The 24,850-nt window shown below is 39.8% G+C and overlaps 1 protein-coding gene across 1 annotated transcript in view; it reads left to right on the top strand.

Moving 5' to 3' along the window:
- Nucleotides 1–679: 679 nt before the first annotated feature.
- LOC119731792 (extracellular matrix protein FRAS1-like) overlaps nucleotides 680–24,850 on the top strand; it is a 68,139-nt gene continuing 43,968 nt past the window's right edge. The window contains exons 1-13 of the mRNA XM_038205065.1: nucleotides 680–853; nucleotides 6,021–6,110; nucleotides 11,489–11,648; nucleotides 12,352–12,485; nucleotides 13,250–13,333; nucleotides 13,864–13,968; nucleotides 14,158–14,215; nucleotides 14,418–14,551; nucleotides 15,852–15,941; nucleotides 16,425–16,572; nucleotides 18,592–18,729; nucleotides 19,295–19,435; nucleotides 20,476–20,619. Of these exons, the coding sequence (XP_038060993.1) occupies nucleotides 680–853; nucleotides 6,021–6,110; nucleotides 11,489–11,648; nucleotides 12,352–12,485; nucleotides 13,250–13,333; nucleotides 13,864–13,968; nucleotides 14,158–14,215; nucleotides 14,418–14,551; nucleotides 15,852–15,941; nucleotides 16,425–16,572; nucleotides 18,592–18,729; nucleotides 19,295–19,435; nucleotides 20,476–20,619 (1,600 nt within the window). The remainder of the gene's footprint in view (nucleotides 854–6,020; nucleotides 6,111–11,488; nucleotides 11,649–12,351; nucleotides 12,486–13,249; nucleotides 13,334–13,863; nucleotides 13,969–14,157; nucleotides 14,216–14,417; nucleotides 14,552–15,851; nucleotides 15,942–16,424; nucleotides 16,573–18,591; nucleotides 18,730–19,294; nucleotides 19,436–20,475; nucleotides 20,620–24,850) is intronic.

The following is a 24,850-nucleotide window of genomic DNA, read 5'->3' as shown; positions in this document are numbered from 1 at the left end:
AACCATGCAACAATGGCACTCCCACAGAGCGCGCGTAATTCCGAACTCAGTGACCTTTCGGACCCAACATTTCCGTACGAAAAGGTGGATCAAGCATAAGTGGAAACGCGACTTGCGGTTTCGTTGCGGTAAGATAACGATCACACTAAAATGCTGGATCTTGATCCACCTTTTCCCAATTCAAGTGGGAACGCGGTGTTAGTGCTTGGTTCCTTGCTTGAGGCAAAGCTGGGGTATTAATCCCCTTCGGGACCTTGAAATCCCAACCCAAAAGGGTACAGTTCTTAAATGCTATCAGTGCATGTTGTGCCAAATAGTTTGGGTCTTTTTTAATAGTTTGGATCTTTTTTTTGGTTATTGTTTTAGGCTTTTGAGGTAAAATTAAGAAGGATTTCCCCTTTCCCCATCGAATAAATACTTTTCTAAGTTACTTTATCTTTAAACAAAAATATGGTGTTGTAACCTCGCAGATAATAATTTTTTTGCCATTTTGAAACTTGGGATGAAGTCAGCACGTTTCCTCTTGATAAAGAGTTTCACACATGTTTTCTCCAGTGATGCTAAAAAACATTACATTTTTAATATAGCGTGTCATTGATGTTTGCAAGGTTTGACTATGTTTGCGACTTTGCGTAGTTTATTTCCAATTCAAAAAATTTGCATTTCTTAAAAGTTTTCAATGAACATATCAGAAACTTGTATTTTAGTACTTAAATTTTCTCCTTTTCCCTCTACATTTCTGCAGAATAACACAGTATGGGAGCTAGACCCGTGCACGACGTGTTCTTGTCTAGGGGACCTGGTCATCTGCGAACCCAAACAGTGTCAAGATCCTAGGTGTGATTTTCAAAGGGTAAGTCTCGGAAAGTTTCCCAAAGCTTCCCAAAGAAATTCTGAGATATTTCATATTTCCCTTTTCGCAGATGTTTCCTCTAACTGTGGGTTCATACATGTACATGTATGTGTACTTCATGCTAACACACACACATACAAAAAGGAATTTAATTTCACGTCAACAGTTACTTCAAGTGTCTTCGGGGTCGTTCAGATGGAGGGCTATCTCTGAAGATAGCTCCGGAGCTAGCCAGTTGCACCCAAAATAGGTGTCGGTGGGATAACTCTGCCTCTGGAGTTACATGTATCTTCGGAGCAGGCCCCGAAAAATGTGTGGGGCTAGCTCAACTTTCTGCTTAGCTGAGGACCTAGCGTATAATTTAACTCTGCCTCTGGAGTTACATGTATCTCAGGAGCAGGCCCCAAAAAATGTGTGGGGCTAGCTCAACTTTCTGCTTAGCTGAGGACCTAGCGTAACTCACCTAGCTCCAGGCTGATGCATCTGGTCATTTGTCTGATTCACAGTGTCACCCATGAACATTACTTAACCTTTTTGGTGACCTTTTAGCTCCACTTTAACTCCAGCTCCGGAGTAAACCATCATTTATGGTATGAACATGAGCACATTTTAGATTTTGTCACTACCTCCACAGAACCCCTGTTGAGTTTATTAATTGGAAAAGATCTAGCTCAAAAGCTGCCTTCCATTTGAACATGCTGTTTGATTGCAAACATTTCCAGCAGCACTGCAGTTGTGCACTGCAGTTTGAATGCTCACTTCAATATCGGTGATTTTGTCTCCATACCTACATGTACCGGTACATGACAGATTGAATCACAAAACCCTCCCATCTCACTCAAGTCAAATCCTTCTTCCAGTATTTACTGACCGCGTGCTGGAAATTCTCTGCCACGCTGTGCCCAGTATGGCATCACATGGTTGCCGTAGTACAAATCATGAAGACGCCCCTCAGAGATAACAATATTGCCTTGTCAGCACTCCGTTCAAGAAAGACCTCGCAAGAAAGTAGGGCCACAAGAACCACCTAATCCAATTTTCACCGTCGCATTACGCTATGTAAATAGCCCGCTGGGACCACCTAGGCGCGCGCATATCTCCGCAGATGGGATCGCAGCATCTCCATTGGCCGCCAGCGAGATTACCATACCGACGGTAAATTGTAGCAATTGATTTCTAACCACCTAGAGATAATGTAATAATTGCTGGGATGGGCGACCGTGGTGGTTCTCCTTCCCTCTGGGAGGGTAATGGCAAGCAGTGGGGTAGGAGCCACAAATTTGGGAAGCGGCCAAGGCCAAGTTCATTTCAGGTTATTTCTTGGGTTGGATTGGAGATTTTTATTGGTGGTTCTACATTAGATACTCTCAGTTTTTTCTTTGCTTTGAAATTATGCATGGTCCAACTTTGGAAGCTGTGCATTGCAATGGTGTCTTGTGCCAAATGCAGTATGGTTGCAATTGTTATTCCTACAATCCTGGCCAAATCTCGCTGGGCCCCCAACTCCCCGGCCCCTGTTCAATGTTGTCTCTCATTGCGCGGTGTGTGCTCCATCAGCTGGAGAGAACAACATTGACCGGGGGAGCGGGGAGTGGGTGACCGTGGCAGGCTCAGGAAGTGTCCCAACCATTTTGGCTGGGATTGTAGTCTTAAGACTTTGCAGGAAGTCTGAAAACCTGAGAAGGGATTATATTAGCACATCAATTTCAAACATGACACTGTCACCAGACTACACTGCACAGTCGGTTGACAGGTCTTGTCTTTTGCCTGGTCTTCACACCAATGCATCTGTGCTAAAAATGGCTGCAAACTGCCCTCATGTGTCAGTAACTTTCACTGGTTTAGGCCCCAAAAAAATTGTTCTGCTTCCGATTACATGGCATTTGAAAATACGGTAGGTAGGTAGGGAATTTTTTTTTTTTTGCCAATTTTTTTTGTGTACGATCATATTGAGGTGTCTGCATGTAGTCAAGGGTAAAAGGTAAAAGTGATGGTTTTGGGTGTTTTTTCCTCCTTTTTCCAATAAAAAAATTAGGGTAGGGGCTGTCAGAATAGGGTAGGTAGGGAAACGGGAAGCAGAACTATTATTTTTTTTGGCCTTAGCACCAGAGGGTAGTATTGTGAAAAAGAGCCAATATATTGTTATTAAGTTTTTTTAACAAAATTTGTAAATTAATGATTCAAATGACAAAACGAAGGCCATTTTTTGGGGGTCGATGTCTCATTCAAAAGTGTACAACTTTTGCATTGCTAGAAAAATAGCAATTCAGAAAAGAAATTGATGTTTTTTTCAGTATGAAACTGAAAAAGAGCATGAAAATGCATCTTTAACCTCAAAGGAAATACTCTGCTTGGAGATTCCCATACCTTGGTGCAGAGTCACCGGTGTGTGCCAGTAAAACTCATCACCAGATGCCTGAATAAACATCTCCCTGCCCCAGTCGGATCCTGCTGTAATCCGTGGATGATCTTATTGTAAATAAAAAACGGGAAATCAAAACGGAAGGTTCAGGAGCCACCATCTGTCACCAGTTTTGTCTGATGGATTCCGATGATTCTCACGCAGCTGTAGTTAGGTTTGCAGAAGACTGCATTTCTCTCTCGTAGTTGCAATAAGAGAAGAAATAATACATTTTCTCCCGAATACAGCAGGACACACCAGTTAAAATTTTTATTTTCAGAACCCAAAGAGGAATAACTACTCATGGTGCCACAGCAGACCCTCCTGAAAATGTTTGTTGAGAAATGTCAACAGAAATGCGACAAGTGGCTATTTCCCCTAAGAATAGCATGGGAAGCCACCCATTGCTGTAGGTAGTAAGCCCAAATCTGTGTAACTACATAATTTCGGCACATGTTCAAAGTAGTCTTTCAGTAACTACCAGGGTGTAGAGGAGGAAGTTCTGGAGGGCGCTATTTATTGAAAAGTGAGTACTGGAGCACCGGCTTAAAATCATTCAGCTTAAAATCGCTGTATACCGAAGGATCGCTACTACGAACAATTTCTGTGGATCCTGCGGTGTTCTTTATAGGGGCATTCCACTGTAATGTTTGGTACCAAAAAGACAAATCTCCAAATTAAATGTGACACCTCCACATGTACACTAAATGCACTTAAAGATAACAAGTTAAAGACCGATTTATAGTGAATAGAATTTGTCCTCCGTCCAATCATTTTTCCAAGAGCCCACCTACCATCCAGATATGACCCCTGACCTGGCCTCCCTCTGGTCCAAGATGGTACTGCCCAGCTGATGACCTCTCTCTCTCTCTTTACTTTGGGGAACAACTGTTTCAAATCATTTTTGGTTCAGTTCTGATTGAAGTTGACCGGTCAGTAATTGTCCCCCAAGCGATGGGAAAGCCAGAAAAAAACTGATTTTTGGAGGCCCACATGATCTACCTTAAATTGCCTGGTTGAACAAAACATACTCTAAATTATCGGCCTTTGATGGAGAAATGGAAATTAAGCGAGATGATGTAACAAGGTTTTAAAGTTGTAAAGTCAGAAATGTAATTATTATAGAACATTTTCCAAACTTTTGCCAAATTATGACTTTACTATTTTGTACATAAATCTGCTCACAAATTTTGACTCAGTTACATGTATTTTGACTGTTTAGTTCATTCAGACTTCCAAATCCTTACTGCAGTTTTTTCAGCAGATTTGTCCCCCTCCCAACAAAAAAAAGACCCCAGAAATTGTAAATTACAACTATGTGTACATGTAGGACAGTGATGAGTTGAAACTTGACGCAAAATGTTCAGTTATTTAATATCACTGTTGAATCAAGTTCAGAAATTCATTCAAAAGTGTATTTTACTTTTTGTTTAACCTCATGACTAATGACATGTTTTGGGTTAACTAGCCAAATGGTTTGTGACTTTGTTCCCAACTAACTCATCCGTCTTGACACCTTCTTGACATCAAACTCCAACCCCCAACAAGTAGATATTAAAATGTGAGAAAGACACCCCTTACCCAGGCCATCTATCACCAAAATCCCTTTCCCCTCTGAAAAAAACCCCAAACCAATCAATCAAAACTTCTTGTCAAAATTCCCTTAGGGGTCCCATCCAATGGTCACCTCACAACCTCAATAAATTGGAAGGGCTTTAAAAAAAAACCTAGCAACAATCCACCTTCTTAGGGAATTACCTCACTGAAGACATATTTCACACTTTCCGAGGGTGCGAGGGTCATGTCCCTGCACAATCCCATACACGAGGGTCTCTGTACAGGCGCTAAGGTTTGTTGAAATTATTTTGTGGCCTGTCAAAAAAGTTGCAAGTGTCTTGGGTGTAATTTTCAGATGGGTGCATACCACCTGTTCTGGAGAAGTTATTGGACAAGTGATCAAGTTCCTTCTGTACTTTCATTCCATTCTACAGCGCTTGAAGGGATGTATTATTTTACAAAATATAATCTGTACAAAATACACAGGCATGCAACTTTTCCTCGGATCCGTTGATTTCCTCGTTTCTACTTCTCAGGGACTGCCATTACAAATTGAAAAACACTTTACAAATTCTTGTGTGGTTTGGAATTTCCTTATTTTTTCCTAAATTCCCAGTTGCATGCCTGAATATAGTCTGTAAAGTTTGTATTACATACAAGTAATGCAAACTTTTACATTGTAATGTCACCTTCCCTGTGTCAATTACAATGAACTTCAATGTGTATTGTAAAATTTCTAATCCCAAAAAGTGCAGATGGGGCTCATTTTAATTTTTTTGAAAAGTGTCTGTTAGTTATAAGTGTGTCTGTATTTGTTATTAACCATCCTAGTGGGAGTTCAGTCAGTATTCGGCGCAATGTGTAAAACCCTCTGAAACCCTGCAGGTCAGTTTGAAGTGAAGGGATATGTAGTGTTATAACTGTGTTACACAGAGAGTCACTGCACAAAAAACAGCACCGTGAAAAGCAGTGAAATGCTACGAAATCTGCCTGCTTGCCCTGAGCTTAACCACATAAAAGGGATGTGAAGTGTTATCCATCCTCCACAGACGATTACCTCAAAGGAATTTGAAGTGCGGATGCTAACTCTACGGGCAAAAGTGGTTTTGGAAAACTTGAAGGGTTGTGAAGTGCAGAAGACGAGGAGGATTACTTCTGTGCATGTATGTAAATAATTTACGTTTTATATTTCTTTCTTTTTGTGTGCAGGGGGAAAGACTAAGAATAGAACCCAACAGATGCTGTCCAGACTGTGCGCCTGGTACCGGCTCCTGTGAATACGAAGGAGAAATAGTAGGGGTGAGTTGATTGGCTGGCTGTACGTTTCTAACAAGCTAGTTGATTGGTTAGGCTTGAAAACTTGTAATTGATTTATTATGCACATGTGAAATGCAGCCATGGTGGAGAGAGTATAACAAAAGTATATTTTGCTTAATAATCAAATTTCAGTCTATACTTGAGATTTTTAAAATTGTAATCAAGAGAAACAAACCACTATTAAAGAAAAAAGTTGCTCCACTGGAAATCCAGTATCACCGGATTACCAGAAGTGGTTGCATAGCTCCATGTATTGAGTAACATCAAATTTCTAGCCATAAGAAAAAAATGAAGGGAACAAGTGCAGTTGGCCCAATCATGCTCCAGGGGTATGTACTGGTACATGAAGTTTGATTTTGGTGAGAAGGACTCGGATATACCAACTTGCGGAAATTGAGAAAAATTACTTTCATTAGTCTGTTAGCCACATCATGCCGCTGCATGTTATGGATTTCAAGATGGCCACCATCTCAAATGACTTTGTGTTCCACAAAAAATGTTGTTGTTTCATTACAAGCCCACATGCCCTAGGGGTGGACCAAATCTGTCAGCTCATGTTCATGCAGGTGTTTCGAAGAACAAAAATTCAATAAAATTTGTTTTTACAAACTGTTCAACTCTTCAAAAAACATACGTCGCATTGCCTGTTATTCATCTTTTGGAAGGCTGTGCTGCACTTTTTTAAATTTCTGGCACTGGTAGATGTACATTTATCCATCTGAGAAAACAAAGAGGGGGCCAAATTTGCAGCTGCTACTGTTACAGAAAAGGAGGGATATTTGTAGAATTCCCTAGGGGACTGGGCTGGTCTTTGGAAGGGGAAAGGGAGGGGGGGGGGGGGAGAATGCAGATGCTACCCCTGGGCTAAAATCTCTCAAGTCCGTTGAGCGTCCTGTTGAATGTGGTTTTATCAGGAAGTATTTACTTGTTCTGCTCACAAGGGTATCGTTTGCCTGCAGCTGTACAGTTGGCAAATTTACTCGAATTGAACAAAAGTAGCCCCTGTAATTTAGGAAAGCGGACAATAGTGGCACTGTTTGTTGGAAGGTAGTGTTATTTTTATGAAGGGATAGGGATGGTGTCAAATTTTCCTGAAATTTGATATAAATTGGTGCAGCGATAGAATTAATATTTTGACTTAGGTTTTGAATTATTTAATTTTTTTCGCATTAGTTTTGAAAAACTTGTTCCCAGAAGTATCATTTACAAATTTGGCCTGTAAAACTCGGGCAGATAAATGTCTTGGAATTTGGAGAAGGGATCTGTATAGGGATTCAGGATTTTTCATCCAGCTGAAATTTGTTGAAAATTGGCGAGGAACGTAGAAATGGTTCTTTGTGGTTCAAATAAATTCAATTTCACTTCATCATTTGGAAAAATATGCTCCCAGTCTTCCCAGAGATATCATTTTCAACTTTGATCCATTACCGGCGGAGAAAATGTCTTTAAGAATTTTGATAATCAATTATTGATTAAGGGATAGGGACTTCAGAACTTTAATCTTGTTAAATTTGTTTGAAATTCCCGGTAGCTTGGAAACAGAATTAACAATTTTTCAATGGATTCAAATAAGTTAATTTGAACTCATCACTTTGAACAAACAAATTGTTAGAGACATCATTTTCAACATTGATCTGTAAAAGAGGCAAAGTACATTTGGATATATCTTAGAAATTTGTATTGATATTTTGTGGTGTTTTTTTTTTATTATTTAGAGAAGTCCAAATCCTGAATATGAATGAAAACTTTTGACTGAAGAACTAAAAAAACCCCAAAATACATGCATAATGCTTTCCTTAATTATTACAGCAGACTGGGTTGCTTATTAAGTGTTCAGTTTCATCCATGATAGGGTTACATGCATACCTTGTGAATTCCCCCCTTCAAATTCAAGCTTTATCAAGGGATCAATGAGGCAAGGATTACATGTAGCATTATTCCAAGGATCTGTAGGAATGTGGACACAATGGAGGATCTCTCTCCAAGGTGGATTACATGAAAACAAATCAATAAATGTCTGGTAGGCGCAGTGTTTAACATGAGCATCAAGCAGTGGTCTTCAATAGAGTGTTTGTACATGTATGCTGCTAAACAGGGCCAGAATCGATTGAATTGGATCTGGGAAGTTTGGCATGGTGAAGATTATGAAAGAGATTAAGTTGCTGTGGATGGTTTCTCTGAGGACAATGCCCTGAGCCATGACTCATGTTCATTCGTTTGGATGGGAAGGTGGCTTGGAAATTACAAAAGGGAGTAATAATGTTAGTACAACTACAAGCAGATTACAGATGAATGAAGTTTAAGCATGGAGGTATATGAAACTGCATGGTCAAAGGGTCTAGTGACATGCAAGACAGAAGTCAGTTTCATTTTCCATTAGCACATGTACAATGTGGAGTACATGTACATAAATGCCAACATTTTTAAAATTTAAATATATTATAAGATACAAATTGAGCTATTTTATTTGCTCAGCTCGCAATGTAATCATAAGCCTGTGTATCAACTGAGTGTGGCTTAAAGTTTATTCTTAATAATTAATAACTTAGAAGAAATAAAGAACAAAAAAATTATCAGAAACTGCTAAATATTTTTTATCGCAAAACCAAAGTGTGATCAGCTTAAATTTGAGCTTGTTAAATAAATAATACAGTTTGCAATTAAGTTTTACTTAAAGTATACAATTACAAATTATGAATTGGCGCTGCATCATTATGAGGCTGCAAACTTGTCAGATTTTCTGCTTCAATTTAACCAGCTGTTTCTCAGACAGCGATAATTACAAAAATGGAAATTCCCAAGTGACCAAAAGAATTAGCTTGAGTGAACTTGCTCCAACATCCCCTCCAAAAACCTCCAAAGATCTCCAAGATAGACAGGATTTCTTTGTGACTAATAGGATGTGGGGATAATCAGCGGGTTTCCCCTAAGAGTTTGGGAAGTCGGCTGGTCATGCCAAGGGAGGGTGGAAAATAGCATGCAAGTGACGAAAGATGATGTTCACAAAATGACACGAAGGGTCCACAAACGCTGTATAGTTGGACACATTTGGGTAATTCCTTGGAACTATTGCCTAGAATTCTGCATTTAGATGGTGTAACAGATTAGCTCAATTTGTCGACTGAAACTCATTCAAATTGTTAATGTTTTGTCGACTGTAAACTTGAAGAAAAACGGACTCTCCATGGCAAACTCTTGGTGGCGCACTCCATTGTGAATCACCCGAATTGACAGTCAGTCAGTTAGTCAGTCAATAAGCAAGTCAGGTAGAAAGAGAACACTACCGGTAGGCTGCCCTCTATGATTAGCCAAATTTGAAAGCAGCAAAATGCCTACAGGTACACAGATAGAAATGTACAAGTACAAAAATGTACAAGTACAAAAATGGCAGAGATGTGAAGAAAGGACAGAAGCCACGCTACAATAACAGAAATGACGGATGTAGAATCTCACATTTGTGACTGTCCTATAAAGCCTACTGCTAACTCAATTATACTTAACAAGTGAAACGAGTTGAATGTTCCTTGGAGTCAATTGATATGGATTATTTTTTTTCTGAAAAGGGCTGAGCCCACACAAAGTAAGTTCAATTTTTTTCAATAACCTGCCTTCATGCACAATTGCGTTTCTATAAATGAATCTGAATTTGTTTTCAATCGGGATTACAAAAAAAATGCACCTTTCCACACTAAATGCATAAGGTTGTTCTTATCGCCTTCAGGAAGTGATACCATGCATCATGTCAATGCATTACGTTTGTAACATTTTATTACATTTAATGCACTTGTTGAGCTACGGTCTACCGAGAACCGAGTACTACCGAGTAGGTTAACGAGTACGAGTGCGAGTACTTGTATTTCTGAGTACAATACAGGTCTCCAAGTACGAGTACTTGTACTTCCGAGTACGAGTACGAGTATTTTTTATAAGTTGTATTCCGACTAGGGGAGTGTGTGGCCTAGTGGTTAGGGTTCGTGACTCATGATCAGAGGGTCCGGGGTTCGAATCCAGCCGCTGGTCATTTATTGTGTCCTTGGGCAAGGCACTTCACCCCCACTTGCCCCTCTCCACCCAGGAGTATAAATGGGTACCGGCATTAGCTGGGGAGTAACCTGCGATGGACTAGCATCCCATCCAGGGGGAGTAGAAATATTCTCGGTCGTTTCATGCTACTGAAACCGGAGATAAACGCCGGCCTGATGAGCCACATGGGCTCGGGACAGACTTTACTTTTTACTTATTCCGAATAGGAGTACGAGTACTTCTATTTCTGAATACGTCCATACGGCAAATAGTTCATTGCGTGTAATAGTCAAAGCATAGGCCTACATGTATCGGGTAGCTGTATTACTATTAGTTTTCATAACAATCACAGCCGGTCAATCCTGCTTTATGAAGGCAGGGAGCACTCACTGTTACAAACAGTTACCGGTATTTGATTTATTTTGACTGCCGGGCTGGCCTTGTTGAAATTGCCAGCCAGAGAGGGAGGGTTAATAATAGTGATGCGATCCTTCTCAGAGAGCAACATTTATGTCCACGTAACATTCAAAACATTATGTACAAGTACATGTACTAGTGTCTATTTTAAGGCGGCTGTTAAAACTGTGGTTAACCATAGTTCCTAGTCTAATAACTTGCCCAGTGTGTTAGGTGGCCTTGCAAAATACACCCTGAGCTATTTATGCTCTGAACTCCCTCCTATCCCAAAAAAATGGAAGGAAGAAAAACTACAAGGGGAAGAAGATCAAGTAGGTTTAGCATGCAAGGACTCACGGTTGGGCCAGGTAATTGTGGGAAGGATGTTTTTAATTCGGTCAGATTAAGACCGAATGTGAAGAGGATGCATCAGTGACAAGTGACATTCAGGGCAGGTTCAGCCTGCCAGTAGATTGGACGTGCATGTTTTGATGTACGTCGTGTGTAAAGTACCTTTTACACAGAATTTTTTTTAAAATCCATAAAACGACATTGCTTCAAACTGAAGTGACTTGAAATATATAGATCGCAAGTCAGAAGGCCTCGCATTTCGATGGTACATGTAGGTGGATCTTTCTCCAAGATTAAGAAATAGTTTCCTATGTGAAGGATGGAATGTTTAGGCCCTTCATCTTTTGTTGTGAATCATAGTTTTTCTTTTTCTTCGGCCAGTGTTGTTGTTTATTTTGAAAAAGACAAATCAGAGATACATGTACATGTACAACTACAAACATGTACATGTACTTAAAAAAAAGTGTGCACATTTCTAGTGATCTGGGTATTCCGTGCAACGGTAAGAAGTTCATATTACCATGGCAATCTATTCTTGAGCCATTTTCCTCAATTTCTTCTCTTTTTTTCGCTTTCTGTTCCCGTCACAGCATAATTCTCAATGGAGCATCTCACCCTGCCGTTCCTGCTACTGTAATAATGGCGTAGTCCAGTGCAGGAACCAATCCTGCGGGATAACGCAATGCACGCCGGATGAGGTCCTACACCAAGTGCAGGATGAGTGCTGCCCAAGATGCATCAGACCTGGCAGTAAGTAACCCCCTCCCCCACCCCACCCTTCCCAACCCCCACCTCCTCCCCAACCCCGGCACTTACCCCAACCGGCCACAACCATTTGGGAGAGTACAACTACAAGGACCAGTGAATCGCAGGTCCAAACTCGTACATTCATAACAACAAGTGCTCTGTCCACGATGCATCAGATGTGATCATTAGTAAACCCATCCCAACCTCCCCCAACTCTGGCCCCGCCCACCGTGCCCTTGGAAGAGGCTGCTCTAAAACGATAATCTGTGCATCTCAGCATCAACTCAAACATCCTTCAGAAATTTGGCTTAATCTACGAATTACACAGCATCAAACTCACTAGAAAGTCAATCACGTATTGAAGGTTAAGTTTGTAAATTTCAAGATCATTTTTGAATAATTGTGTGGTTTAACTACGAGAGTACCACAACAATGGGTTTTAGAAATAATGATCAGGAACACATATTTTTCAAAACAGAATCTTTAACAATTCTTTTCAAAAAAAAATCCTTTAAAAAATTCAAACAGATATTCTCATGTGATACCTTTAGTTCCCATAACGTTGGTTTCTGTTCTTTGATTTAACATCTATAAGATGCTATTTGATTAAAGGTTTTGAAAACTATTTTTCTCTGGTATGTTATTTAATATGTGATGTTGAGTCCACTCCCTATGTGTTATTTATGTGTTTCTTTCATCTTTCTAGGGCCATGTACATATAGGGGTGTGCCATATAGGGACGGGGCAGAATGGTCGCCAGTCAAATGCACCAAGTGCAGATGTGACAACGGCAAGTCACGCTGTTTTGTGGCCGACTGCCCACCATTATTTTGCAGTCAAGTAAGTAAAATATCTGGAAAAGGTCACTTTTCTCACTTCATCTTTTTTTAAAAACTTATCATTGACAGGCATGCAACTTTTCCTCGGATCAGCTGATTTCCTCTTTTTTACTTCCCATGTGTGCCATTGAAAATAGAAAAACACTGCACAAAGTCTGGGAAAAATTTGAATTTCCTCTTTTTTGTGTGTAATTTCCCAGTTGCCCAACATTTTTTGGCTTCTAACTCATTTCTAAAATTCCTGGGGAATTTTGTGGAGTTAACCTGCTGAATCCAACCGTATCTTACATAACTATTGGGTGCTGTGGTCCAGTGGTTACGGTGTTCGACTCGTGTACCGTAGTACATGGGTTTGAATCCTGACCGTGGGAACATGTGCTTGTGTTCTTGAGCAAGGCACTTTACCATTATTGCTTCGTCCTTCGGATTGGACGTAAAGCCGTAGGTCCCGTGTGTTGTGTAGTGCATGTTTAGTAGTTAAATTTAGCACTGTTAAGAAAAAGTAGCAAGGCATCAAACAGAAACTCAAGCATTTGTTACAGACATCTTAAACTGATCATCAGCCAAACTTGTGTTTCATTCGTTGTTGTTGCCTATCTTGCAATATTTTACTTTCCCAGTTCAGATCGTTTTCCTAGTTTGTTGTTCCCAGGATCAGACTTGTCACTGTGGAGCACGCAAGTTAATCGTTGCATTTGGAACCCTGTAACCTGTAACTCTCGCTGACAAGCTTCAATTTTCATTTTTCCCTCTCCCCCATCACAGAATGAGGAAGCAGTAACGCAGCCGGGCAAGTGCTGTCCCATGTGCGTAGGACGATCCTGTGAATTAGACGGCTTAATTTATAAAGTAAGTCATAAATCACACACTATCAGTTTGTGATAACATCTGTAGTCTTCCTGTATATGGGTATAATCGCTGATAGGTTTTGCCAATCCCAATCCAAGCCTTAGAATGGGTGGGAAGTTGGCAAGACTATATGTACTTATAGAGTAAGAAGCCTTTAAATATGAGATGTACAATAGACGGTGATAGCGTTCGGTGATAGCGTTCGGTCAAAGTTTTCGCTCCCATGATATGTTACTTTTTACATTTTTAAACGGTGATTTAGAACAAATTTAGTTTTGAGATGTGAGGAACCCTTTTTAAAAGTTATTAATTTTTTTAATAATCAAAACAATTTAAGTGGCCATGTTTTAATAGAGAGTCATGCCAAGCTCGTTTAATGTAAAATGCTTCTGAAATCTTTCTTACCAACTCACAGTTTATATTCAAGTTGTCACGCAAAGGGTTTGGCTTACAGCCACATATTTTTTTTCACTGTTGAGAAATTTAGTACTGATAATCAGTGTAACATTTTTGTTTTAAACTTTTTGCAGGATGGGTCGCAATGGCAAGCAGACCCTTGTACATACTGTAAATGCTACGCCGGCAGCATAGAGTGCAAGCAACAGCGTTGTGCACAAGACTTCACATGTAGGCAGGTATGTACATTGTATATCTCACCAAAAAAAATCCAAAACCCAAGATGCTGGATAGCTCAGTTGGTAGAGGACCGGAATGGTAATCCAGAGGTCACAGGCTCAAACCCCGCTCCAGTCAATTTCTTTGTTCAACTTTGAAAAGAGGGGAAAGAAAAATTATAATCAAACGTTTCCTTGTGTTGCTTGCAGGGAGATACAAAAGTCACCAAAGAGGGCCAGTGTTGTCCAGAGTGCGTTTCAAACGATGGTAAGTCATGATTAAACATACAAGTTGAAAATGTATCAATAGAAAACAAAATTGAATTTGTTGTAGAGCCCAGGAAATGCAACTTGAAGAGCATAGCCACTGATACTGACAGGACGGACAAACACTCTTGCATGTCTTTTCACCTTTTGTCTCTCTCTTTCTCTCTCTTGTTTGTGTGTTTGCTTTTTTTTACGTCATGCAGCCCCTTGCGAAGATACTGGTACCCTGCGGTACAGCGGCGACGTGTGGAACGTCTCGGCCTGCGAGTTCTGTATATGTCATCAGGGCAGGATAGAGTGTCACATGGCCGAGTGTGATAGACTGCGCTGCGAAGTGGTAAGACTTAAAAAGACCAATGTCGTGAATCTGTTAAGCAGAAAATAATCGCTTAGCAAAATTATGTGCTCAGCAAAAATCGGCTGAGAACCAGTCAAGAGCCATATCTGTTACTTACATTTTTGGCTGGTAACCAAGTTTTGCTAAGCAGATTTTTTTTGTGCTTAGCAAAGTTTTGTACTTAGCAGGCCCACGATTTTGGCACCTGGACTGAAATTTCAGTTAATCACATTTGATGGGTTACAAAACATTACATAAACGGGGTTCAATTTCGAGGCAACCGGATTCAGAAAATGTACAGTGAAAACTATTATTCTTAAATTATTATCACTATTTCTGGTAATGAAACGGAGGATTCCTCAAAATTGCCTCAGGCACTGTAGCTCGCAAGCCTGAAGAAACCTGTAGAGAAGACTGAGAAGAAATTACAGTTTTAGTGGTGGGAGGAAAAGCCCAGAAGAATATTCTGGGGGAAACCCATGGAATCAGGTAGGAACTGAAAACCCAATCCACATATTGGCCCAGGCAGGATTCGAACCTGGGTCACAGCGGTGGAAGGCGAGGAAAATACCGCTGCGCTAACCTGACTCCCCTTTGATGTGCATGGAAATGTCCAGGTAGACTGTTATTGAACTGTCGCTGATAAATTGATTTACTGCTTCCCGTGCTTGACACTTATGATGTTAATGAAATGAGCAATAGTTCCTGTGGCAATAAATCATAATTATGCCTGAGAGCATCATTGATATTAGGCCCAGACTTGGCGCTCAGAAACAGATATGCCCAATCTTGATACAGATATTATTTAATGTTCTAGTCTCAGTTTAACTCATTAAGACCTGTACTACACTGTACTTCATTTTGTTAAAGTTACCGATGAATCAATAACACAAAGAGTGGTCCAGCGGTTTCGGGCGTTACAGGGAGTAACAGGCAGGGCGGTTTGGGGCAGTACAGGGAGTAACAGGCAGGGTGGTTTGGGGCAGTACAGGGAGTAACAGGCAGGGCAGTTTGGGATGGTACAGGGAGTAAGGTGGTAGAGGGAGTAACAGGCAGGGTGGTTTGGGGTGGTACAGGAAGTAACAGGCAGGGCAGTTTGGGGCAGTACAGGGAGTAACAGGCAGGGCAGTTTGGGATGGTACAGGCAGGGCAGTTTGGGGTGGCACAGTTACCGATGGGTTTAAGGATAGTTTGTTGTCTGTTTCAACTTGAATGCAATCTCCAGTAATGTTGTAAGAGACAATTGCATATTAAAATTGAAGTTTTCCTTTTTTCCCCCTTCGCTTTGTGTGGTTTTCAGGGCGAGTCTCTTGTACATAGAGAAGGCAGATGTTGTCCGGAGTGTTCGTCTCCCGTTGGCTACTGCGTCCACGACCGAATAACTTATACAGTGAGTTCTTCGTTACAAGTTCCGGGTTCCATTTTGAGTTCCCTTTTGTTTCTAGTTCTAATATAAATTTTTACTCTAGTTGAAGTTAAATTGTCATTCAGCAATTGAGTTCATTTCTTTGTTTTTGACTTCATACTCAGTTCAGAACCAGGTATATTTTTTTTAAAGTTTTGGTCATAAATACAGTTTAATTGAGATAATATGCTTTCTGTCTGTGTATTATCTCTTTTTCTTTGGTTGATTTTTTTTCTTTTTCATTGTTTTTGACGCTTTTAAAAATGGAACTATTGTTTGAAATTTAATTTAGAAATGTTAAAGCCCTTTTTCTTTCAATTACTAAACCAGTGTGCTATTTTAAATGTGTCAACTAATGGAAATTTTATTCTAAATCAATAATCCTTTTTAAAAATCTACAGGCATAAATTAGATATTTGCATTTGCCATCATTAATATGCTAATGAAGCCCGTCTTTCCTCCAATCAGAATGGAGATACATGGGAGCCAGACAACTGCCGGACCTGTGTGTGCGAGGCTGGGAGGAGCAACTGTTTCAAAGTGGATTGTCCCCCTTGTCCGGGTGACCGGGTGCCGGTCGAGGTGGAAGGGCAGTGCTGTCCGGACTGCGTACTAGGTAGGACATAATCATCTATAACATCATCCAGCAGTTTGTGTATTGGAATCATCAACTTCTACATTAAATAGAAATAAAGTCCAGTGAAGCAAAAAAAAAAAAAAAAAAAAAAAAAAAAACACACCATATTTTTGGGGCTCTAAACTTGTGGCAACAGGCAGTCATTTTCTAACATTGATGATGTCACAATATCTTGGTTTACATGTTATGAATATTTAGTTTCTTTGAAATATTGACAGTTCCATTGACACATATGCAACATTTCTTGAGAGAATAGCTTCAGAATAAAAAAATCTTCAAGCTCTGAAAATGGGTAAAAATGTGGAAAGTTTCTAAACAGCGGAACACTTTGTGACATTTAGTTCTTATAGTACCAGATATTAAGAAAAATGGAATGCTCAGTTTTCTTTGAATAACTAATTACTAATAGGTGACAAAAATAAAGTAAAGTGTTTTTTTTTTCACCTTTGGAGTTGGTTCTTAATCCAGGGGGAAATCAGTCAGTTAATTTGGCGGATTATAGTAGAAGGTTGCAAAGATGCAAACCTATCCTCTCCCCCTGTGTGCATGTCCGTTTTGTAGGGTTTAAAGGATTCCAAACCAATTTGGCTAGGATGCCGGTCTATCTCTTGTTACCAAGGGGCTTTTGCTGTTACCAAACAGTTTCCCTTAGATGGAGACAAGGTGTCTCATTGGAGTACGGAGGATTTAGTTGAGGACTTTACTCTAGCATTGGTGTTAAAAGGTCGAGAATGCTGTCTGCAATAGCAGGTTTCATGTAGCTCTTCGGATTTTTCAAATTTCAGCGTTTACTATAAATTTCAGTGTTTACTATAGTGACGATTCAAACTTTGTACTGGTCTCTGTTAAAATGGGATAATTTTCCCCCTCCATCTATATCAATGTATTTTCCATACCTTATGAACAAATCTTTCCTCTGTGTAAACTATTTTTGGATTGCCCTGAATTTGAAGTTAAAGGGAATATACATCATTTGCTTTTGCTGTAATTTTCAGAAATGGATGGAATTGGGGGGTTGGAAATATATAGCAAATATAGTTACACTGACTTTTTTGAGGTTTTGGGTTCGAAAATGCTATAAAAACCAAGAAAAACGATCATTTTCCTGTAGTCTGGTTCCCTGACTCCATATAAGAAGAAACAGAGCAGTTTACATACATTGGGGAATTGTAAGGTCAGGGAACCAGTCTAGCTGGCTCGTACCCGTTCATAGGTTTGTAATCGATTGCAAACAAGTGCGATGGTCAATTGGGGCCAGTATTTGAAAAAAAGCCAGTTGTTTCCAACGCTGATCGGCCGATCAGCGTTGGAAATTGATACAAAAATACCACTTTTCTTGAAAATGACAGTATACCAGGTGCCATGATTTTACAGGATGCTTTACACTGTCATTCACTAACAGTCCAGCAAGGTATTTTAAAATGATTTGGTAGTTTTATTTTTTGATGTTTGCAAATGTTGTATTTTCCCTTTAACCACATCACAGTTGGACTCTAAATGTTATATTTTAGAATTTTATATTTATTTCACGTGTACATCTTAGTTTTTTTTTCTTCCAGGTTTTGTTTGTTTTGTTTGGGGGGGGGGGGGGACCCAGGAGGTGTAGCTTCACTGTTGAAAATAATCAGTGGAGATTGTTGAACATACCTTGAAGACAATTTTGCAGTTTGAGGAAATTGAGTAATATTATGAAAAACTGAAGAATGATTGAATTATTTCACAGTTTAGGTCAATGGTACGGGTTCACATCCCAATATATTTAGTTTTCAGTTCCTTCATTTATGTCTAATGCTTTAGTATTCTCTTCACTGGTACCCTTATCTTCACTGATACCCTTATCTTCACTGGTACCCTTATCTTCACTGGTTTTCACGGGGGTTCCAAGCTACGTTGGCAAAACCATGCCTTGCGGGTTTTGTATATTAGAGGCAAATTCACATTGTATGTACTGAATGGTTGTAGTTAACATTTCATCTTTGTGCGATCATTGCTTTTCAGTTCAATGTCGTCCTGACTGTCTAACCTGCAATGCCAACGGCTGCACCGCCTGCAGGAACCAGAGACTAGTCCAAGATGGCCGCTGTGTAGATTCCTGCGATATCGGCTTCTACAAAGCCTCGCAAACATTATGCCAAGGTGAGGAACAAGAGTTGTAGAAGACGGTGCTTAGCAAATCTATGAGCTAAGCGAAAAATCTGCGGAGGACCAATGACAATCCATGTACCTCTGGATCGAAATTAGTAAGAGGTTGAAATTAGTAAGAGGTTGAAATTAGTAAGAGGTTGAAATTAGTAAGAGGTTGAAATTAGTAAGAGGTTGAAATTAGTAAGAGGTTGAAATTAGTAAGAGGTTGAAATTAGTAAGAGGTTGAAATTAGTAAGAGGTTGAAATTAGTAAGAGGTTGAAATTAGTAAGAGGTTGAAATTAGTAAGAGCTGTACCTCTGGTTCTTTTCAGAACCATTCTCTTAGTTGAGAAACTATTCCCACATGGTGTTTCCGCAAACCTTTCATTATTTAGCATCTCCACCATGCAAAGCCTCAAATCTTCCTTGACAATCCATGTGTATTGCATGACATTTTGACTGGTAACCTGTTTTCTGCGTATCAAATGATTTCTGTGCCTTGCAAACTTCGATACTCGGCCGATCTATGATGCTTAGTTTATACATAAGCTTAATTATTTGTTGTTTTTCTCCACAGCTTGCCACGAAACCTGTCTGTCTTGTACCGCCGGCACTGAGTTCCACTGTCTGACCTGCACCGATTCCCTACTACTGAAATGGAGCCAGTGCGTTCCTGACTGTGGCAGTGGGTTCTTTGAAATGGAAGGAATCTGCTTAGGTACGATGCCGTGTCTGTTGTTTCTTGGAGATAACACCGCAAAGAGTGATGAAGTTGCTTACTCTTTAAGGGTTCCTCAGGACTACCCTGCTAAATCCAACAGAGTCCAAAAGTGACTTCCTGCTCAGTCCAACAGAACCCAACTGTGCCTAATGTTTAGTTGTCTGCTGGATCCAACAGAGTCCAACTTGGCATTATTTATCAGTACCCAACAGAATCCGACTCTGAATATGTACATGTACATACTGCTCAATCCAACAGGTTCCAACGGGTTTATGATATAGTTGGATCCTTTTGGATTCGGCAGGGTTAGGGTTAATAAGACTTGTTGGTTTCCGATGTGATAAGAAGATTGCAAATTATACTCCAGACTATTGTTAAAAAAAATATGATTCTTGTATGGGTCATTCTATAAATCTGGGGTTCACTTTTTTCCCTGTCCTTGTTATCTGACATCAATAAATTTTGGATACACTTCTTAATGTATTCTTCCTCCAAGGGTGATTATGTGAAGCAACCATTACAAAAATACCCAATAATTTCAAAATTAGTTTTAAGTCATTTTTAATGACACTTGAATGGCAAATTACATAGTTCAGAGGTTACATGGACAAGAACATGTCACACTTTGGACCCTTAATTTGTAGAATAGCTCATATGCTGTGGTGCAGAAAAAAAATTGCCGGGTTTAATCAATTTTAACCAAAGGCACAAATGACCAGGCAGTACTTGTTCATTCCTTCTTTATTTTTCCACTTCACATGTGAAACACGAAGACAGGTTTTTGTAGGCTACAGTCATGCAACTTTTCCTCGGATCCGCTGATTTCCTCATTTTTTACTTCTCATGAATGCCATTACAAATTGAAAAATACTGTACAAAGTCTTGTGTGGTTTGGAGTTTCCTCGTTTTTCCTAAATTCCCAGTTGCATGCCTGAGGCTAGAAATGGAGTTGGGGCTTGTAGTGTGCTTTGTGTGGGAAAAATTTACAAGAAAAATTTTGCGATAATAAATTTTGGTCTTCTCTTTGCACGACACAGAATGCCACGAGAGCTGCCAGGAATGCACAGGACCCAGGAAATCGGACTGCTTGGTGTGCTCCAACTCCACCCACGTCATCAGGAGAAACAGCTGCGTGCCTGAGTGTGGCCAAGATTACTACCTGCAAGACAACTACTGCTATCGTGAGTAGCCAGAAAGAAAAACTTGTTTGTGGTTGTGGTCTTTTCCCAATTTAGAATTTCAATCCTTTTCTTTTCTTTTTCTTCGCATGAAAGCTGGTGGCGTTGCATTCAACTTTTCCAAATAGTTTCCAATTTTTACCAATTTGTGAATATTTTTTTCTGTTAAAATTGAAAAGTAGCTTGATGAGCCAACAGTTTTAGAATTATTACTGCATAGTGATTGATTTTGGACAATAAAGCAGTAAATGATGGAAGGGTCATTTTATATATATGATGTCCACATTTTTTTTCTGTCCCTGTTACATTTGGCATCTGTGATTGTATAATTCTGATGCACACCTTAATGCAGTCGTCCTCCAAGAGTGATTATGAATAGCAAAACTACCCAACAAATAAAACATCTATTTGAAGTCATTCTTAATGATACTTGAATGGCAAATTACAAAGTACCAAGGTAACAAGGACAGGAAAAATGTCACACTTTGGACCTCAAATTTATAGAAGGACCCACAAGGGAGATAAGAGTCGTAAGAAATGGCATTACATTCCCTTTACTATCGAAAACTTACTTGGAAAGTTTGCATATCCTGCCTACAGAAATTCAACAAGTAACATGTCTCCACTTTGCCAACTCAATCATTCCATTAAAAGAAAAAAAGGAGAAAATGAATTTTTTGAGTGATTCAGAGATTGACGAGACAAGAAAAACTCCACCCTTTACAATTGAAACGCGAGTCCGCAGTGACTTTACATGTGCATATGACACATGCCTTGCTATAAATAGTGGACAACAGTTTCATATGTGGATCGTTCAAGGGTTACCAGAGGCATGTTGTGTCTGAGACATCTGGTGTTTTTGTGTAGAGGCCACCTGTCTATTGTGACTAGCGTGACGTGGCTAACAATGGCTGTTTGAAGGAATAGTCGCTCGTGGGAACACTGACTTGTGTAGCCACCTGGGCCCTTTCATGCTTAGCAGAATCTTTTGTTCTAAGCAAAAATCTGCCGGGAACCTGTCATATGCAATGTGCATTGCATTGCATTTTGGCCGGTAACCTGTTTTTTTGCTAACAATGCCTGTTTAAAGGAAAAGTTGCTTATGTAGGAACACTGACTTGTGCAGCAACCTGGGCCCTTTCTTGCTTGGCAGAAGTTAGCTGGGAACCAGAAACATGCAATGTGCATTGGCAGGTAACCTGTTTTTGCTAAGCAAAAATGTTCTATCTTAGCAGATTTATGTGATGAGCATCTCCATGAAATTGAGCCCTGGCTACCAGCTTCAGGAAGCTGCTTATCACAGTGATTTGTTAAGTGTGGACAAATGTTTGCTTACCAAAACATGTTTACCAGCTAAACTGCAATGTAATGTCTATTGTTTTGATTGGTACTCTGCAAATGTTGGCTGAGCATATATATTTGCTTAGTAGTAATACCGGTATCTGGTAGACAGATCTGAGAAACTTGCAGGGCATCCCCAGAGCATCTACAAAAAGAAGTTAGGGCAAATAGGTTGATGTTCTCGAATGTCATACTCATAGACTTCAGATTTAATAGCCTTAATTGAACAGAATGTAAAACATTGCACGATGACCTTTGAGCAGATACATCTATATTGGCTTTTATGCAGACGCCATTTTGAGCTGGAATGTTGGCCCATTGTCATAAAATGTCAAGTCTTTCACAAAAAATTTTACCTCGCAGTTACTCTAAAGTCCCTAGAAAAAAAACAGGGCCTGCCCTGAGCTGAACAAGATAAGGATGCATCGCGCTCGTAAAAACAACTTTGACTACAGGGACGTGTGATAGTTACTGTCCTTTCAAAGAGGGCGTCATTCCCATGGGATGCCCCCAGGTTCATGTTTGACCAGCACACACACCCTCACAGGAAACCCCTCTCTTGCGAAGAGTGCCCCTGAGTCACCGGCACAGTTCCGTCCAGATCTCTATCAGCAGGGCAAGGGGACTTTTCCTTGGACTCGTCATCATCGATTAAGAGATTACAAGTTTACAGACAACTTATCCCATCAGAAGAGTTGAAAAGTAGAGACTGGGGTTGAGTAACAGGCATTGAAATATATTATGTGTTGGTTGGGGGGGGGGACTTTTACAAAAATTGTTGTCCTACCAGTACTGAGTGCTATTTATTTTTGATCAAATAAAGGGCATTTTGCAAAAATGTGACAACAGTAAATGTTCATGTATTTTTGGCCAAATTCGTGAGCAGAACTATCTCTTGTTATGTTTATTTTGAGAGGAAAGGAAAATCAACAAAATGTTTAATTTAACCCCTCTTATACTTAATTTTTTTTTTTTCATTTAAAAACATTGAAATCGTGCATTGCATTTTAACGCACCATAGATAACGCTCCCCCAAAAAATGCAGTTTACACCGGAAAGCTATCAAGCCCTTCAGACAACTTCCAGGATTTGAATTTTTGGGTTGGGTTTTCTTTTACGGATACCCGGGTACCCGTGTTTTACTTCAATAGGGTACCCGGTTCCCGTACTTCCCAGTAAATTCACACTGCTGAAAATCAAGCAATTTTTCTACGGCCCAGTAGTTTTGATAATTGTTATTACGATCTCGATAGAAAGTCGACCTCCCCGGTTCCCAATGCACAATGAAATCGGTGAAGAGCGGTACCCTCTCATGCTCACAAGCGCGCCGTCGTTTCCTCTGCCAAATGACCCACAAAAAACCCATCCCCTTTATTTTCCTTGCTGATCGTGTCTGCGGCACGGTCAGTAAAAGAGTCGACGTTGCGTACTTCCTCGGAGAGACCGGACGACACACGGAAGTAATTAGGGCCAATTCTATGAGATCAAATCTATAAATGATAATCCTGAATTGCTTTTTTTATTACAAGGTACTGTACTTTTTTATGAGGTCGATGTTGAACCAAAATAAGAACCAAGGTTACGGTAGAAATTGTGTCCGTTTTTTTTTTTGGTATGGGCAAAATTATTTTTAAGGTTTAGGCTGAAGTATTTTGGGTAGGAACTGTAACCACAACATTGTGTGTGAAAGTATGAATGAAAAAGTTTCTGGGGCAAAACTTGTTGAGGGACATGTATGAATGAGCAAGCTAGTCATTCAAAAGGTGTTTCTGTGAATAATGTTTTCACCACAAAAGTCAGGAGTCTGTTTTTTTGTTATTATTTGTTTTAAAAGTCCTGATTTCGTTTTTCAAGGGCTGTTTGCCATACATTTCCTAAGATAGGCTGTAAAATTAAATGGAGTTGTTTTATTAAAAAACAAGCTCTATTGGAAATACATATATCTCGGAAGCTGCCGGCCAACGAATTCATGTTCATGCATGAGTCACGTGATTGTGCCATGTATTTTTTTTGAAGGAGTAGTGTTTTGAGTAAAAAAAATCTTGATTTTGACCCCAGTGAACCCATGAGGACCTTTGACCCCAGTTTGGTCATGTGACATGTTGGGGCTGGGCTGCTGATACATGGAAAAGGCTTGGCTAAAATCAGTCAATATAAGTAGGAGCAATAGACAATGTCAATGTTTGTTACTGACTACCGGTAACTAACGGACTAACGTAGAGACATAATGATTGTTGAGCTGATATCCCGCAGCTAAAAACTGAATATAACGTCTACTGGCTAAAATTAGCTTCACACTACAATGAACTTAGTCCAGAATTTAGTTGAAACACATAAATAGCAATGAGGTTTTTCTCTTGTAAAACTTGCCATAGCAACCAACAAAGTCGAAAACCAAAATAGTTTTCTGCTTGATAGCCCTGCAAAATTAGAAACTTGTCGGGCGCAACGCTCATTTGTGTGTCTCAAATCAGCTGTGAATCGCTGTAATTAAACCAAAAAAAATTCATGGCCAACTGCAGGAACACTTGACTGTGGTTATAGAAGACTACATCGTGGACAGGAAGTTACCTTCATAGTGTGTTGACTCACAATATCGTAATGGCTCCGCCAGTCGGACAGACTCGTCTGATGAGATGACGATATTGTCTGCTTAATACTTGAAACGCTCTGGTGTACTTGCTTTTTTCCCCCAGCATTATTAGTTTGATGGCAGTAGACATGCACTCATGGATGGCTGCCTTGCCAAAGAAGTCTCCGGCAGACGGGAAGTCTTCTAACTCTCAGTTTAATTCAGTTGGACATTTATTCTATTCATATGACAAAAGATTTTTTTTGTCAGACTTTTTTTTTTTTTTGAGTATTACAGGTACATTGTGTAAATATAAGAAAT

The sequence above is a fragment of the Patiria miniata genome, unplaced genomic scaffold (genome assembly GCF_015706575.1).
Source record: "Patiria miniata isolate m_02_andy unplaced genomic scaffold, ASM1570657v1 HiC_scaffold_24, whole genome shotgun sequence".
NCBI lineage: Eukaryota > Metazoa > Echinodermata > Asteroidea > Valvatida > Asterinidae > Patiria > Patiria miniata.
This window is presented reverse-complemented; position numbering and strand designations above follow the sequence as displayed.